At 41.8% G+C, this 19,053-nt stretch overlaps 1 protein-coding gene across 1 annotated transcript in view; it reads left to right on the top strand.

Annotated features, from left to right (window-relative positions):
• cdh7a (cadherin 7a) overlaps positions 1-19,053 on the top strand; it is a gene marked incomplete at both ends in the record, with an annotated part of 187,116 nt that overhangs the window by 98,060 nt on the left and 70,003 nt on the right. The window contains one exon of the mRNA XM_084461559.1: positions 14,976-15,095. Coding sequence (XP_084317685.1) covers positions 14,976-15,095 — 120 coding nt within the window. The remainder of the gene's footprint in view (positions 1-14,975; positions 15,096-19,053) is intronic.

The raw sequence follows: 19,053 nt of genomic DNA, 5'->3' as shown, positions 1-19,053 counted from the left end.
GGCATGGAGTATAAGCTCCGGGCAGATAGAATCATGCCCCAGAGCTGTCCCTGGCTTTACATGCTGGAGTTCAGACGCAAACTCCTCCGGTGGAGATGTTACTGCCGCTAGGAGTTGTGGTCTTCTAGAGTTCAGATACTTCTTTCTCCACAAGATATGACGATTCGCGGTCTTTCCCCTCCTACAGTATGTCTCACTTTTCACAAATTGTGATGCGATTTTGTTTGAAGAGATGGGGCAGTGACGGGGGGAGTGTCTAGACCTACCAGTGAGGTTGTTAAGGATGCTCCATGCCTTGCGGCTGGAGTGTGAGAAGTCGATGGAGTTAATGGCCTCCTCCCAGCTCTCTTGTCTCCTTCGGCTGAGTCTACACAGCAGGTCTGTCTGACTCAGCTCCTGGGGGGGGGGGGGGGTGAAGGCACAGTAGAGATTCTCACACTCTGCGTGGGATGGATTGTTTTGGCCGCTTTAGCTAGTTGAGTTAATCTAGCTCTAGGTTACAGGCAACCTCACGTCTTATATTTTGCAAAACATTTGTGAGATACAAGTTGGTTAGCCAGTTAGCTAGCTAACATGAGCCAGCTAAAATGGATTCTGGACAAGAGATCTGAATTTGAGATCAGCTGAAATCCTGTGTCTTCAGTACCCACATATTTTGCTATGGCATATCTTCAGTGTCAGCAATTGGCTGCTTTGCTGCATTGACTGGACAATCGTTTCTACAGCCCAAGAAGAGAGAGGGGCTGAACCATGGAAGCTATATTTTCATAAAATAATGATAAATATTTTATATTTTACATGTTATTGTGCATTTTAAACACATACTTAAAATATGTAATTATTGTTAATTTTTTAAATGTTTATTTTAAATTATTTTAATTTTCATCAATCTTTTCACCAGGGTGGGTGGCGCCCTAGTTCCCTCTATTGGCCAGCCGCCACTGGGGGAAACCCTTGCAAACATGGGGAGAACATGCAAACTCCATACAGAAAGGCCCAGGACCTTCTTCTTATTCTGGTCCAAAATTGAATTGGTTCTAAAAAGGCCCATGCTACACCCTCATGAAATTGTTTCATGGAAAGTGGTCTGTTAGTTTTTGCATTATCGTAGTCCAAAAAATGAGGTGAATGGCTGGCCCAGCCGTGTTTGGGCGGCCTGTGAACTCGCCTCGTGACTTGGAACCACTCCAGAATTTAATGGGTTGTTAGTTGACTATGCTACACCCCTCCACCGAGTTTCATGAAAATCAGCTTGGTAGTTTTAGCGTAAACCTGGTCTAAAGGATGAATGGAGATGAATGGCTGGCCGTTTTTGGGTGGCTTGTGGACCTGCCCTTTGATTCTGCTACACCCTTCCACCGAGTTTTGTGAAAATTGGTCTAGTAGTTTTTGCATAATCCTGGTAACAGACACATATAAATTCACAAACAAACAAACACCACCGCTGAAAACATTACCTCTTGCCCTGCACTGTCACTGGGGTGGAGGTAATGACTACCGAGCCACCCCACTGAGTTTTCTTCATTTCCTTTTTCTCAGTTGACTGCACAGTCTGTGCTAGTACTAATGATCTTGGTCACAATAGTATTAGAAAGGCTGAATGGTGCTGAAGGTCCTCTACACTCTGCACAATCTTCGTTATCGAAAAACTAGTCATTGTGTGTGGTTGTCTTGCAGGAGTTCACCACAGCTGGCTAGTTGAGTCAAAGGGTTTATTTAGTTTCACAGCCTATTTTGTTCCTTCCTGAAAGCCTTCATTTAAAGACGTTGGGAAAATAAAATCGGAAAATTACTTTTGAAAAGAAAATACCTACAATACCTGACCTTTTCAGACAAAATACCAAGACACAAGGTACAGCAAGAAGACTGTGAGTTCAGCAATAACAGATTGTTCAAATCCAACCAGGACATGTAACCGAACACCTCCCGAGGTGTTTAACCATGGAAACAAAAGCTTACTGTAGCTCATGGCGCCCACGGACCCTGTGAGACAGTCCTGTAGCCATGGGGTATGTGGATTAAGCCTCCATTTAAAATTCATGTGAAATCTGCCAGGGTAGGAATAGCAGGCCACGCCAAATGTCTCCCAATTACGCCTGGTTCTATAAAAAATAGTTCAGGGTATTTCTGCTTAGAAAACAAAAATGTTTAATGAAAAATTGTGATCACTCAACGTGGTAAATACACACATTAAAAAGTCTAAACAGAATAGTTTTGGAGTTGTATTGGGGGGTTATTTCGTGACATTTGGAAAGTAGGCTAATCGGCCTAACCTGGTACCAGTGAATGCCACTAAGCTAGGCTAATCGGTCCAGGTCTCGCCACTCCATATTTTACGCAGTTGAAAATGCTTCATACTGCTTGTCTAACCCCAGGGAAGATGGAAAACAAGCGTATTTCCCCAAATCTTGGCCATGTCCTTTAAGTGATATGACAGCTGCAACACACGTTCAGGCTCTATATTCGCAAACATGACCGCAGTGGAGACGGTGAAAACCGTGGCTCCATCTCCTTCTCGCCTAACCCTGGGCTGATGCAAACCAGCAGGGACATCTGGGTATATCTGGGTTATTTTCAGCATCTTCTCCTTGGAAATTGAAACCCCATACCTCACATGAACTGGCTGAAGAAGCATTTCTGGGCCAAGCAACGTTCTGCTCATGACATCACGTAAGGATTACAGAACCAGAACCAACAGGAGTCGGGGTGTGGGGCATGCAGGTATCAAGCTTAAGGAACTGGAGGATTAGAGTACAAGGGTTGGGGAGTCTTGTGTTCAACCAGAGATAAGAGAGAAACTTAGCACGTCAGCTCTCCACAGAAGGATGGGGGGGGGGGGGGTTATTGCACACCACACGGGCACAAACCCAAGGCCTGTCACCCTCGCCCCTGTAGGTCATTTACTCAGCCTGGCCCTTTGAAGCTTCTTCATCTCCAGTTGTTTGACAACACGTGCATTATGAATCCCACTCTTTGTAAATATCAGCTCAATGCAATTATCAGAGCACTAATGCTCGGGAGGGTGTGGGCCCCCCGCGTCTTCAATATCTCCTTTATAGATGTCTTTAAATCATTAATGGGCACAGACCTGCACCGTTGATGAATGGCTTCAATTTAGAGGAAATCATGAATTGAATTAATTAAAGTAATTAGGGTCGACGCTCGTCCGCACACACAGAGACCTTATGGCCCTGAGGATCTCGAAGGGCTTTTGTCTTAATCACGGGCGGGATGTCAGATAGAAGATGCGAGGGCCTGAGGATGGCTGGCGGTGTGACAGCCCTGAGCCTTGACAGGGTCCCGGCGCACAGAGGAGGACCAGGGGAACAGACCGAGGGCTCATTACAAGTATAGGGGATGTAATGTCAACCCAAGGCCATGGCTCTTGAATTTACTACCCACAAGTCCCTTATCCAGCTGTCATTGTTCCTGTCTAATTCATGAGCCATATTGGATCTAGGATGGAATGGCCGTTTAATTCCGACGGTGATAAGGTTTTTGGTTTTGGTGACAGGCGAAAGAACTGTGCCACAGTATGACTTTTGATTTCAATTTTATACAATAGTACACTTTTCCTGTTTTATTTGAAGCAGGTCATGTTGATTTCAACTGTTCAATCATGGATTATAAAAGTACTGCCACCCATAAACTCAAATCCACAAAGAATGGATTGCTCCCGCTAATAGCTCAATATTTTGCACAGCAATTGCGACGGCAATCTGCTTCAATTCAAATTAAAATTTCTACTTTTGTTGTAATCTTATATCAAAGTATATCATTTCTTACTTCCTGGAAAACGGTAGGTCACGTGCAATGACGACAACAGGTACCTTAGATTTTAGGCCAATAATCTCACAACATCCACCCGTCAATCAACGCTATCCTTCTATCAAATCTGTCTAATATTCTTAAAACCTGTCCACTTGTCAATGTTTCAATCAAATTACTCTAAACATATGTCCCACCCTCATAGCTTGTTTGTGTCAGAAGTACGTCAAACTACAGAAGTTAGATGATCTCAAACGTCCGTTTCTGTGCGACTTTAATACCAGCTTTTCAAAAACCTCTCTAACCGTGTGTGGCAGTTAGCTCATGATCATCGTGGATCAGGCGCAAAGCTTATTTGGGGCAATTTTGCACAGAATTTACATACATTCAAATGAGCCTGGCGCAGCCGTGGAGCTATTTGCTCATCGGTGCAGTTTGCAATACTTTTCACCCTTTGCGTGTGCTTTGTGGATTGGATGCTATTTTTTGTCTCATTTGCACGGGTTTTGCCGCTGCAAAAGCCGTGCAATCCTTTTGTGGATTTAGCCCATAGACTTTGAAATGAACCTTGAGCGCACAAATTTTGTCATTTATTTTTCACGCAGCAAATACAAAATAATTTCTAACTCAACGATAATCCCTGCTTTTATCAGAGGGGAGCAGGTGTCGCTGTGCATGAATATAATCAACTTAATCATGGCTGGCAATATGGAATACTTATCAAGGAGTTACAAAGTTGATAAGCTTAAATGACAGGTTTGATTTTCTTTAAACAGGCAATTATCATACACATGTTGAAAATCCATTTTTGCATGTTCAAGATGCCAACAACATGACTGAGTTGGAATAAATAACTCAACACTATTACTTACAAACTATTATTAGTGTGGTGCACAAAGAGTTTAAATGCAGACGGACAATTATTTTGTTTTCATTCAGGACTCTTCTTGAGAGGTTCAGCGACCGGCCGGTTTGTTTAGGTTTTTGGCCGATCCAGACTTTTTATTATTATTATTATTATTAAATCTTTATCACATTTGCATATTCAGAGCAGCAACAAGATAAATGCATTATAACAACATATTAATACAATTGAACAAAAACAAAGGACATGCCAGATCCGGACAGTGCGCATCGCTTGCATGTAGCCTAAACAATTTAGCTACTTACCTTAAGATGTCTTCAGTGTGGAAGCATGGGCTTAGCGAGTCTGCCCCACATGGCTCATACTATCCAGCTCACAGCGAATGAAGGGGTCCTCTCACAGCGCAGCATAATCGATATACCGGCGATAGGAAGAAAAACAATAGCTGTTTCAAGAACTCGCCTCTTGCTTACTCCTGACTTCAGAATGCGCAGACACGGCTGGGCCAGCCACAAAAAAGGCTACAAGATGTGCCGAGTAGGTGGAGTAGCACTTACTATAAGAAATATACAGCGGCGATTGCTCCTATAAGCCAGGGTAAGCCTGGCTTACCCATACAGATCAAAATAAAACTAGATTTTTGTGCCTTCTTTCAGTGAAAAGCACAAAATTCAACTTTCAGACTGTTTTTTTGACTTAAATGCATCTTGCATTCTGCCATATCGCTTCATTTTCATCTGTGTTTAGCGTGTTGGTAGTGCTCCATCGCCCCCTATAGTACAGTGGCCGACGCATGCTAATCACAACGGCAAATCCGGAGCACAACGTCAAGTTAAAACACAACTGCAAACGAGCACAACTTCAAGTTAAAACAAAACCGCAAAGTTCAAACACAACAGCAAAGTTCAAAAACACAACAGCAAGTCAGAAAACAACTGCAAGTCGGAAACACAAATGCAAGACAGAATACACAACAGCGAGAGAAAACACAATCGCAAATTGGAAACCACGATTGCAACTCCCCAAAACACAATGACAATAACCAATAATCACATTAGAAATGTGTCAACCGGAAAGGGATTTATTACTTGTTGAATCTGATTGGGCAGCTATAGTGTCAATAACAGTGGAACATGTGCGGTTAAGTTCTTCTTAACTACTTGCCTGGATAAATAAAGGTTGATTGATTGCTGATGAGCTAGCTAGCTAGCTAATTGTCATTGATGTCATATCAAATATTGGATGTTTTTATCTATAGCTAGTGACCTTTAGTAGGAGTGGCCTAAGTAGTTTGCTAAAAAAAACAGCTGATCAGACGTAACGTTACGATGACAGGCTCTTGGCTAGTCTAATCTGACACCTAGATGGCAATAATAGCGAAAATAATGAAGATTTGTTTTGAGTATATCTGTGGTGGTGATAGGATAACATTCATATACAGAGAGGGGACGAGTAGTTGTTTTGTTGTTTATTGTATAATTGGTTTAGTGGGTCATGATCGGTTATAAATTATGCTAGCAACGTAACGATCTTACTCCAGCCAGCCAGCTAGCATCAAAATCAATAGGACAACGCGTTATTATGAACATGTTCATTCATTCTTGTCCTAGTGATTGTCCAATCCAGAGTTTGGGTTACGATATAAGGTAGGTCTTTTGTGATTAATTACCAGTTGTTATGGCTGTGCGTTTTGCTTTGCCTAGATTTAATCAGCACTCGAGTGCATGCACTTTGTTTCCTGGAGCGGTGGGCTAATAGGCCTAGTAGCCCTGTAGGCTAGTAGCCTAAACACTGATGAGTGAAGTAGAGGACTAGGCTATTGAGTGCTGTGCCCTAAGGGGGTGTATTTTATCGTCCTGTCATTCCTCTTCGTGGTGCTTGGCCATTGTTGTAATATAATGGCTCTGTAGTTTATTTAGTATGTCCCTAAAAGCTTGGTTGTTTCGGCCTAAATATTGCCCTCTTATTCGCTCGCTCTCAAATTATTGGCCTTTGTTGATGTGTTAAAAAAAACATCAGTAGCCTAGGCTACTGTAGTTTTCCTGTATGTTTTTGGAGTGGCTGATGGAGTGACTGACTGTGTGTGTGTGTGTGTGTGTGACTGACGAGTCATGTTATAGTTCACTAATACTGTATAGTTCAAGATCCATGTCCATAAGTTCCTCATGCCATTACTGTCATTATTGTCATGACATAATTAATGTTTTAATTTAAAAGAAAATACTTTATTTTTTAAAAGAAAATAATATTAATTTTTGTTATTTTATTTTATTAAGGCTTCAGATTTATTTGAACTGAAGCAAGTAATCTAAGCAAGCAAGCTGTTTTGAGGCCAAGTTGGCTTTTAAAAATGTAACATAATGTTACTTAGTGTTTGTTTGTTGCCTGCTTTTTAGAAAAAGAACCCCCTCCAAAAAAAATAAAAAATAATTTGGCTATCGGAATCGGCCATTAGAACAATACAAAATTGGAAATCGGATCGGCCATGAAAATTCAAGATCGGTGCACCCCTATTTAAGACAGTTTTGGTATAATGAACCACTGTGTTGATACTGTAGTAAACATATTTAAGTTTCAAACCATGGCATTTAAAATTCATGAAGAGTTAGCTACCAAGTTAACTACCAAGTGTGGACTTTGGAATGGATATTTAAAGATGAGTATTTAATATATACTGGAGGTAAGTTGTATCCAGCAGCTTGTGTGTCTCTGACATTGCATTTCCCAAATTAGACAAGGTCTATTTATTTATATTACTGTCAAATGATAATTGCTCCCGAAGATGCAGCGTTGACTAGAAAACACTGTTTGGTCAACATTCACTGAAAATAAATGAAAATATGAAAATCTGATCAATCATACCAATGAAGATGGACAAATAGTGAAGTGATACTGACAGGAAAATTGTTAAGCAGCAGACTGCAGCAGATTGAAACCAACAATTCAGGTTGCTTATCAGTTTTAGACAACTAGCAGCCCTTGATGATTTTTTATATTTTTGACTGTTGTAATTGCCAATCTAGAAAATATTCCCTGGACCAACCTCCCCTTACAACACAGCAGGCACGCTACACTGTGAACCAAAAATAAAGATAAGTATATACATGAATATTATAAACCTTGAACAAGCCCTGCATTATTTGCCTTCTGTGAAGTAATTTCAAGTGCTGTACAGTAGAACACTAATACTGAGTGACTTTACTCATAATCATTGACCTTGCTTGTTTAAAGGTGCTGTAATATAACTTGTCAAGACTAAAGTGTGATGATAATCCAGCTCTCCACATGGAACAAAGGCTATAATAACTTATTTAGGTCTACCAAAGCTATTTCCTATTAATCTCGAAATCCAGGGACAGAGCCTGTTAATTCTGGTTTATGGCTGAAATGTGGGACCCTAATCTTCAATTTCCTTGATCACTTCATTCTGTAAAAGCCTGTAAAATACAGCTCATGCTAGAAAGAGGTATTTTTATTAGGGTGTTTGCCACAAAATAAAATATAACCTACTTATAAAGCAGCACTTTCCTTTATATGCTTCAGTGTGTGATTGAGCATCAACGGGTATGTCAAGCTCGCTATTAAAATGAAATATACAAACATAAAGAACCTATTCATATGACGATGCTCCGTCTGTGCAGGGCACTACTTGGTGGAAACAATGTTTTCATTCCTAGGTCCCTTCAGCGACGGGTTCTTCTGTTGATAATTGCACCTTTATCAAGAAACCGGGGCGTCAGCTTTAGACTGCTGCTGATGTAAAGTCTTCAAGGCTGCTTGATTGTCTTCCTCATCCTTAGCATAAAAATAACCACTGGTTACTGTCATTCACTTCTGTTTGTGTTTTTCTGTGGGCTGATTGTGGATCTGAGAATAGCAGTGCCACAGGTTATGACACATCCTTTGTTCCCCATCATACGCTCCCCAAAGCTGTTTTTTGAAAGCCTTTTGATAATGTGGGTCTCCAACTACAACTTTTGAAGGGTTCCCTGAAACCTCTCTTTTTATCAGGTAATATTTATCTGGTGTGTGTATAAGCTTAGGTCATACTATACTGTACAAAGCTCATTATACTTAGCATATTATTATTATGTCAAAGACCTAAAAGCATTTGCCAGGTCACTTGCTTTGCATACCTTTGCTTATATTATGAAACATTTATGTTAAGAGGTTCATGAAAGCTTTTATGAATTGCAAGTCAGTCAAAGTGGGCTCCCATACAATACTGTGTCTCAGTGATAAACTCCTTATGGTGTTTTATAGTTCATGTGGTTCTCTTTAAAGTTACCAGTTAACTCACTTTTTTTTTTACTAACACACAAACTGTGAAATAAGAAGACCCATTCAGTTATTTTGTGGGCAGCCACATTCTGAAAACGTGATTCAACAAGCCATTCAGATTTGCAGATCTGATTACACTGCACCACATGTTTTGAGGACTCCAGAGATCTATATTAACTTGTTGAAAATGAGAATAATAGGGGACCTTTAAAAGAACCAAACTCCGTCCTCTTTAAGTGAACCTACAATAAGAGAAATCAGTTCTCATTGCATTCATACTGTCCCTTCTCTGATCTCTGGTCCAGTCCAGCTTCGATGGGGTTTCAGTCCACTTTCCTTCTCCACTTTTCCACTTATCTTTTTTATAGCCTACCTACCACCTGAAGCGATCATTTGACGTGCATAGACAAGGCTACACCTGAACTGCAACATAGAAAGGCATAGCAGCATAACATCAGCCACCTTCTAAATCACTTTCATTAATAAAATATGACGACAAATTAAGAACAATGCATGTTGAGATGATGAGATTATTTCTTCACTTCAATCATTGTGACAATTATGAAAGGACATTAGGACAAAAGCGGGACTCTCTCTGTCCCATGATCAAGGGACAGACTACAGTATCATTGAGATGTCTTGCACCTGTGTTTTGTGCCATCCAGCAAAAAAAATATTCTGAAAAGGAGTGCAGTAGCCTACTCTTCTCTTCAGACCATAAAAGACACTTTGTTCTGGGAGTGCGCAGCAGCAGGAGCAGCTCGCGTTTCACGTGAGCTGTGATGATAAGCCTTAAAGGCCAGACACATAATGCAAAAAGCGATTGCAATAACAAGTGAAGCGGGATCACTCTGTGTTCACAATATGCAGGTTAAGCGAACCACAGACCAAAAGTGAATTGATTCATCCCTTCCTCATAATGGTTCCATTTATAATGATAGAGGTGAAGAGTCTGATTAGCTCTGATTAGCATGCCTGTTGAGGTTAAGATTTAATGTGGCATCCATGTCTCTGATCCCGCTCTCAGCCTCAATCAGACCAGGCCACATCAAGTGATGGAAGTGGAAGATGTGGGCTGTAGAAAAATATTGGATTGGAAAAAGTCCTAATCAACAACCACTTGAAAAATCAATCCCCATTGTTATGATGATTGGGTATTGGACGGTCCTGAATGGCCACATGATTTTTGTGTGTTGGCTGTAAGCCGACACACCAAGGAGAGGGAATCCTTTTTGTCTGTGCTTCTTTCTTTCTTTCTTTCTTTCTTTCTTTCTTTCTTTCTTTCTTTCTTTCTTTCTTTCTTTCTTTCTTTCTTTCTTTCTTTCTTTCGTGTTGTTGACCTGCAATTCCATTGCTGCTACCACAAGAGGCAGTAGTCCCAGAACATCAAAACCAAAAGACTCCACAGAATTCCAAGGTCAGCGATGGCCGAGTGGATAGCGAAGGTTGTGAGTTCGATCCTTGGTGTGGACATACCAAGGTACCATGACATATTTTGTCACTGGATGTTGTATAAGTTATGTAACGAGCGTGGGTCATATTTGTTAATTATATACCCTTTTACAGCCTAGTCAGCACAAGTAGCCTATGTGCGCGCATTCTTGAAACCATAGCAGAGGAAGACAGACGAAATCGCCATTATTAAGCCTACGGACTGGACTGAGGAAATCATCAGAAATGCCTGCGTTTGCGGTGCCCATTTTATATCAGGTAAGTAATTTTGACTACCTGGTTTCACTACAGTAGCAGAGGAAGACAGACGAAATCGCCATTATTAAGCGTACGGACTGGACTGAGGAAATCATCAGAAATGCCTGCGTTTGCGGTGCCCATTTTATATCAGGTAAGTTATTTTGACTATCTGGTTTCACTGGAATGTCTGGTTGAAATGTAGCCCTTCTCAGTCCCGTTGTCAACAGTCCTTTGCTGGTGCATTCACTTTTCCGTCAAAATAAATCGGTGTCGGCCTAGTTAGGAGAGGCGCTCATATTTAGCCTACAAGTGTCAGATAAACATGAAACTTCACTTACCTAAGCAAAAGGGTCTATTTTAACAAATACTGGGTTGAAGCTTCAAAGCATTGCCACCACCACAGAAGAAGACTACCTCGGAAAAATAATTTCACTCGGACAGAACGCATCTAAATAAGTTATTTATTGGTAGCGCCGAGGCTTCAAAACCCAGCATTTGTTAAAATAGACCATTTTGCTGAGGTAAGTGAAGTTTCATGTTTATCTGACACTTGTAAATATGAGCGCCTCTCCTAACTAGGCCAGACTGTTGTCTGGCATTAGCGAGCGGAATGCGACAACGGGACTGAAAAGGGCTAGTTGAAATGTAGAGTAATATCTGAAATAAACAGTAACCCATAACCTGGCTGCACGCTAAGCTAAAGTTAAGTTCAGGAAATTAAGCCCAATGATAGCTTGCTAACGTTAGCTAGTGCTAGTTAACACGCTAGCTAGTGTTAGCTACCTAACTTAAGGCCCGAGGAGTTGGAGATACTGTGCACGTTCTCTCAAAGTGCTTTGGCTAAGGTTAGCTACTACAAGCTAGCTAGTCATTGTCACCAACACTTGCCTCACAACATACGTAAGCAAAACTATTCACACAGCAAGCAACGTCAGCTGACTGGGACTGTCTCGTGAGTAGAATAACCAGTGTTGTGAAATACATTTAACAACTGGGGTGCGTTCAAATTCAGTGAACATAGCGAACGTTAGCGAACTATTTTCCGTTAGCTTTGTGTTTGCTGCAAACATTTGCTAACAGAAGCTAACAGTCTGGAGAGGTAGTTCGCCAGTAACGGAACGAAGATCACAATGGACCCAGGCTCGTAGCCTACGGTATTTTGGAACATTGTTGCATTTATGCGAGCTATTTGGAACGTTCATTAAAAGCCGTTCAAATGTGACCGGTTGGAGAAAACATGTTTGCGACAAACATTCGCCTCTGTTAGCTGAATTTGAACGCAGCCCTGGTCAGTTGATATGTTGCACAGCAATCGAGCAGGGCAATATCATTAGGGCTAGGTTAGGTAGCTAGCAAAGTCAACTTGCCCAGCTGGTATGGTTATAGGCTCATTCCTATGGGATAGCTTAGTAGTTTGTGATTTAGCAATGGGTTGACTAATCACTAGATCAATATTTTCAGTTTGTGATAGGACTGTGATTTACAGGGCTGCCAAGTCTCACGCATTGAGCGTGAGACACGCATTTCAGCCTCTTGTCACGCTCACACGCCACACAACAATTCTCACGCGGAGAAATGACCAACCCCTACATACTACAGGCCCGTAGCCAGGGGGGGGGGGTCGGGTGGATCGAACGAACCCCGCCTCACGACCAAAGGTGCAGAATTCAGGGCAAAAGTACCCCCCCCCCCCCCCCCCCGTCAACAACTCGCCCGACATTAAAATTAACGGGGTGGGGATAAATCTCACTCCAATTCTAACTCCAATTTAGCAATGGGTTGACTAATCACTAGATCAATATTTTCAGTTGGGGATAGGACTACAACACCACCTGTGCTGTGGCACCAGGAATCTGCTCTGACAACTGTTTTTATTCACCACCATATCATGTTATTATGCAGCTTAAATGTACTGTATGTCTACGCGACACAAAACGGGCTTCATATAAATGTTATTTTTGGCTGGGGAAAAAAAGGTTTGGCAGGTACAATTTTTCATCTACCAGACATTTGGCTGGTGAGCTAGAAAGTTAATGTTGACCCCTGCATGTATGTAATTATTTCTTAACTTTAAAGTGAAGGGATTAAGAGAGGATGTTTTTCTCCAGTAGGTACCCATAACCTACAATTATGATGGGATCTGCAAGTTAGGAATTTCTTGTAATATGGCTTCTGATCAGTATTTCTGTTCATTAATTTAGCTTTTTTCTGTTTAGGTACCATAAAAGCAAGTGAACTACCTAATCGACAAAGGGATGGCGTCAAGAGCAGCAAGCAGCAGTCATCAACTACGTTTCTTCAACAACTATGGAGTTGAAGAAACACATGTGGACCTTCATTGTGACAACTGTAGTGGACAAAACAAAACGTTGTGCTGTGGTACTGTGCTTGGCAGACCATGCACAAGCTTCACCTGAAGCTGGACCTACACTTCCTGATTGCAGGCCACACCAAGTTTGCCCGTGACTGGTGCTTTGGCTTGATCAAGCAGCACTATAGGAAGACCAGAGTGGAGACTTTTACTGACATTGCTGGGGTGGTGAGAGACAGCGCTCCTGTGAAGAAAGTCAACATCCCACAGCTTGTCGGACTTGAGGACGGCACAGTGCTTGTTGAAAGCTACAACTGGCACCAGCATCTGAGTAGCTATTTAAAAAAGCTCCCAAACATTGAGTTACCAGCACTTCAGGTAATTATCATTGTCATGTATTAGCGATTCCATTTTATGGACATGGTATGGTTGTATTTTATTTGTGGCCAATATTTGAATGCACTTTTAATGCACCATCTCCCTTCTGTTCTGTTGCAGCTTTGATGCTGGGATGCCTGGTGTGGTTGAGGCCAGAGAACACTGTGATGCAACATCAGTCAGGTGTCGGCTGCTGTGCAACGCTGATGTCCAGCCCCCCCAAAGATGGTTTCCAGGTGCAAGCCCCACCCGGACAGGACATGGCCAGACAGCAGTATCTGATCATGGATGGCTGTGACTGTCCATGATACAGGCAGTGCAATTACATAACATGTCAAGTATACTGTACAGTAGTGCAGAGTAAGATCTCTATTGTATAGACAAGGTGTTCAATTGCTCAAGTGTTGTCAGGTGTTGATTCAAGTGATAGTGTACAGTAGTGCAGAGTCAGTTGTCTATTGTATAGACAAGGTGTTCAATTGCTCAAGTGTTGTCAGGTGTTGGTTCGAGTGTACAGTGGTGCAGAGTCAGTTGTTTATAGTACTCTGGTTGTACTATACATAGGCCCTCACTCTAATTATAACAATGGCACACATGCCACCTCCTGGACCAACAAGTGAACACGTGACACCTTGTCTATATAATAGACAACTGACAACACTTGAGCAATTGAACACCTCTATACAATAGACAACATACTCTGTACTACTGTATACATGTGCATTACATGCCTCTCTTCTTTACAAAGATGGTCACAACCACAACATGTCCTGAGAGCACATGCAAAATAACAACTTATGGCTACTTTTAATGTGCATGTCTGTATGTTTTAATAAAGCATTTAGGAAAAGTTTCAATCAAGACTTGAGTATTACCTATTCTGTTGAGTACTATGTTTACAATTGTTCATTCATGATATTATTACAATTGACCTTTCAAGTCTGCCTACACTTAGGTTACTTAGCTAAGAACCATTTTAATTACAATTTACTTCTAAGGGCAAATACTTTACTTTCATATCTTCATATCAATATAATATCAAGATCCTAGTAGATGTCCAAATAACCCACTGTGTCCTGGGTCTACTTATTCACCACCTAAAGGGAAGTGCAAAACAGCAAGTCATGACCTTTATCCAGAAACAAAAGTTGAACCCATTGCAGCAAAATAGCTAACATTACAGGAATCATCAGTGTAACTGCTTTAGCCACTGACCGCTACCATTAATGTTATGGAAGCTGCTGCTAGTTGTTGTGAGCCCATGACCTTACTGGCTATCCCGCTTTCATTGTGCTGGATTAGCATTGGAAGCATTGGAACTGATGTGTCCAGGTGACCCATCTTTATTTATCAGACATTACCGTCCTACCGGTCCCGCACAGAAACAAGCCAGCCAACACACATAAGCCAGGCGTGACCTGGCCTGGTTTAGATTAGGCTGGCTCAGTGGTGTTTAATAATGTTACCAATCAACGCAGACCCACTGTTTCCGGTCCGGAAACAGCGCCAAATAATAGGTGATGTGATATTGCCCATCCTGTTTTTGAAATAAATGTAGGCCTACAGTTTCATCTTTAGTACATTGGTAGATGGGAAGTCCCTGTTCCTACAGTTATCTCAGGTCAACCTCAAGGCTGGACATTGTCTTGGAAACTAAAGTTGATGCCGTCTGTTTCACAGGCACCATGGTGGTCCAAGTGACAGCCACTGATGCAGATGACCCCACCTATGGGAACAGTGCCAGGGTGGTGTACAGCATCATCCATGGGCAGCCATACTTCTCAGTGGAGCCAAAGACTGGTAGGTACTGTCCTGAGCTGTGGGGCGTGGATTATATTGACAGTGGGGATGGAACTTAATGAGTGTAATCTTTCCTAACAATTCTTCTAGACTGGTGTCTTTTCTATGTACCTCACTGGCTTGTGGTAAAATTGTAAATGGTAAATGGACTGCACTTATATAGTGCTTTTATCCAAAGTGCTTTACAGTGGCCTCTCATTCACACACACATGGCAACAGCTGTCATGCAAGGTTCTAGCCTGCTCACTGGGAGCAATTTGGGGTTCAATGTATTGCCCAAGGACACTTCGACATGTGGACAGGAGACGGGATTCAAACCGCCGACCCTACGATCGGAGCCACAGCCGCCCCACTACTGTATGCTTAATGATATACTGTATAAGCTACTGTAGGTAAAAAGCTCTAGTTCCTGATGGACAGTATTATCATTAAGAATGGGGTCACATTCAGTCAAATCTCTACAATTACAATAAACAAATACAAAATACATTTACAAATACAAAATAACTGTAGATATCAAAACAACTATAATTAATACAATACTGTACGAAATCAACAAGAGATGTCGGTGAATGGCCGACCATGTTGGGGCGGCTCTGTGGCGCAACCCTTGGGTCCCAGCTGGCGGGGGGCAGTGTGGTGCACTCCGGGCTCCCCCCCCCCCCCCCCCCCTGCACACCCAGTCCAAACCCTGTGTCAAACCCTATAATAATGCTGGCTAGCTACTAGCTGTCTTTTTAGCTATGTGTTCATTTGCAGTTATTGTTTAGTTCGACTGAGCTATGAAAGTTCTCGACTCGCATGTTATAATTTGGATTGAATTATTGTGGTTATCGTAATGCTACTGTTTGTAGCTGCTGTCGTTAGCGGGTTTTATGTTTTTTATGCTGCTTTTTTATTTTACTATTTTACTGTATGCATATGTATTTTACTATTGTTGTTGCTGCTATCTGAGCGAACTACCAAATTAAATGTTGTTGTATTTTATATGCAATGACAATAAAACTAATCTAATCTATCCGTGACAGTGAAGAGGAGAGCAAGTCCTAATAACGTTACGACAGTACTTACTCGCAGAGCGTGTGGGGGCGCAGTTCTGAGAAAACGCTATGTATTGCTTTAAGTATTTTTCACAAAATCCAAAATGGCGGAAAATCCAATATGGTGGAAAAGATGTCACAGGGTGTGTTGGACTCGGCATGAGCCATGGAATCCAACGGTATCTCGTTTTTGAAAATCGGGCTGATGGCTCAAAAGTTGCATGCCTAAACGCACCTCCAACTTTGACAAGTTGGTGGCGCTAGAGGGTTCGAGGTGTGGACAGATGGTTCTATGGGCTGCCATAGACTCCCATTGCGGAATAATAATAATAATAAGAAAACGTAGAATCACTTAGGGTGCTGGCCCCCAACAAGAAGAGGATACCCCTATGGCTAATTCCACTATAAAAATTCTGAAATAGCCAATTAAGGAGAGCTATTATGTTCTAACTTCAGTGAGAGCTGAAGTTTATTTCAGGTAGCTGGTGCACAGTTAAAAACAGATTTGCAGAGTTCTTTGGAGCCTTGTGGTGCATCAATGTTCAGCCAGTCCTGGGAGAGTTTCCCAAGAGCAGAGCCTCTCGATGACAGCTAACTCAGGAGTTTTTGGATTGCCTTGTAGACACCAGCTCTGGGAACTTCACAACTACTTTGATAAAATAAAATACAGTCATGTAAAATATTGATAAAAACTTAATCCTCCCAGCATGGAGTTGGGAGTTACAGTACTACGGTATATTGCTGGGTAGGGGTTCTTAGCATTTTATTAACTGGATGTGCTCTATGTTTATATATACTGTAGTGACAGTTCTGCTTGTTTAGCCAAACTCAGTCAGGCCGTTCTGCAGCACCTGGCTTCTTCAGAGCCAAATGCAAATGTGTATTATATTTACAGAACAGGACCCGGTCCGCCTGCTTCCGACGTCCCTGTCAGAGGCAGGGTCTCTGTCTCTCTGTACTCTTCTGATGACGGGAAAATACCTCCTCAAACCCTAAGTGTTTCTTTATGAGTATTAAGGAAACATAAGAGAGAGAGAGGAGTTGAGTGAAAAGGAATATGTTTTTTTTTTTTTTTACAATTCTTGGGTCGCCACTGTATGTGTTGTTGTGCTGCCGCTGTCCCTACTAGCGTACATCTTCCATCTCTCAGGCTCATTAGCCACTGCCCTGCTGCGGCTTGGCTGCCTCACACAGAGCACTCTGGGAAGAAAACAGAAAATATGGGCCATCCCATAATATTTGGCTTATCACCCTGTTTGTTTGTTTTTACGGCGACGCACACACCAGAGACTTGACCACACGCTGGGGGTTTGCATAACTACAGTTCCAAAGTGAAGAAAGTTCCTAAGTGCTGCAGCGTTGAGAAAACAATTATGTTGCAGAGAGTAGTTGAGCAATTGTCTGGTATTATTATTGCTCATTACGGTCTTGAGGCTTGTATTCTACTGGTTATTTTTTTCTGAATTGAAAATAACACCATTTGTTGTTTGGTAGTCCATAAAGAACCACCAAACCAAGAGTGACTTCTCTTTGTACTTAAGTTTTCCATTATCGTTGCTAGTGAGTTAATGTATATATGTACACGTATATAATATATCTGTCACAGAGTATTGTTCAGGAGAGAGTGAATGCCAACATTCTAAGTTTAACAAAGTGTATTAATGTACATGCAAGCAGCACAGTAGCCACATACAATACATACAAACAGCACAGTAACATACACACACCCCCAATAATCTGTCTCAAGAAGGGGACCGCCAAATCTCAGTTGCTTCATGCACACAGTAGTCTGCAATGTGAGACATGGCGGCCCCGATCTGCGGTTACAGTCAACATTTATACAGTCAAAAACAACCTTGGTATCTGGGCCGATTCCTAGCCCTGGCCTCCCACCCCCCAGTCCAGCTGGAATCCTGTTTTGTCGACAGAGAGACTGGCAAGGCTGGGGCGCGAGCAGAGACAGTTACTTCTGCAAAAACATAAGATTATAAAGTACATAGCATTCTTTCTCTAGCCAAGGTATGAGAGGCCAGTTCTGTGGCCTATACAGCAGGCCTGTTAAAGAGATCTGACCAAGGTCTAGTATGTCAAATTAATTCAAATAATGTCTAATAACGCAGAAAGACTTACAAGCTCCAGTAGTGGCCACCTCTATCTTATCAATTCTTTGGCTTAAAACTCATTATGCTGGCCCATGTGTAGCAGTAGTGCTTGTACACACACTTGTCAGACCTGCCCTGAGGTCTATATTATACTGAGCTAAGACCAAGATTGATAGCGATTGGACTACTTGAATGTATCCTCACAATACTCTTTAACAAAGTTAGCGAGACCACTTCAGTACCGCTGATGAATCTCAAGTGTGGTTACGTGACATCAATACCAATTGGGTGCGAGCAGACATTTGCGTAAGTGATGTTTAACCAGGATGGCTGGTCCATGAAGACTCATTACTCTCTAGGCATAGCTGTCCTTACTGAAGATTCAGTGAACAAAGCTCACACGTTTCAAGATAATACATATTACAATATGTTTCAATAGCTAAGTAGTCTGTTTAAATCTGAAAGCCTTTCATATTTGTTAATAAGCTGATTGCAGAAAAGGCTTGTGTAGGCCTATGGTACATTGGTACAGTATACGATGTTGAGGTTTTGTTACTCTGAGTGTATTGCATGTTACTGCATGAGAATTCATACCAACCAATAAGAGGGAGCTGCAATGAAATTGTTTGTATCTGCATGTTTTTATGCATGGCTGTAAGCCAGCACCATAGATAGTGTTTGTCGGGTTGTCACTCCCTCCCTCCCACCCATACTCCGTTGAATGTTGACCTGCATTTATCTGTTGGCACCACAAGAGGCAGTAGTCCCAGCACACCAAAATAAAGGACACCAAAATCAACCCGCCGATCTCCACTA

This window comes from Borostomias antarcticus, assembly GCF_949987555.1.
Source record: "Borostomias antarcticus genome assembly, chromosome: 2".
Lineage (NCBI taxonomy): Eukaryota > Metazoa > Chordata > Actinopteri > Stomiiformes > Stomiidae > Borostomias > Borostomias antarcticus.
This window is presented reverse-complemented; position numbering and strand designations above follow the sequence as displayed.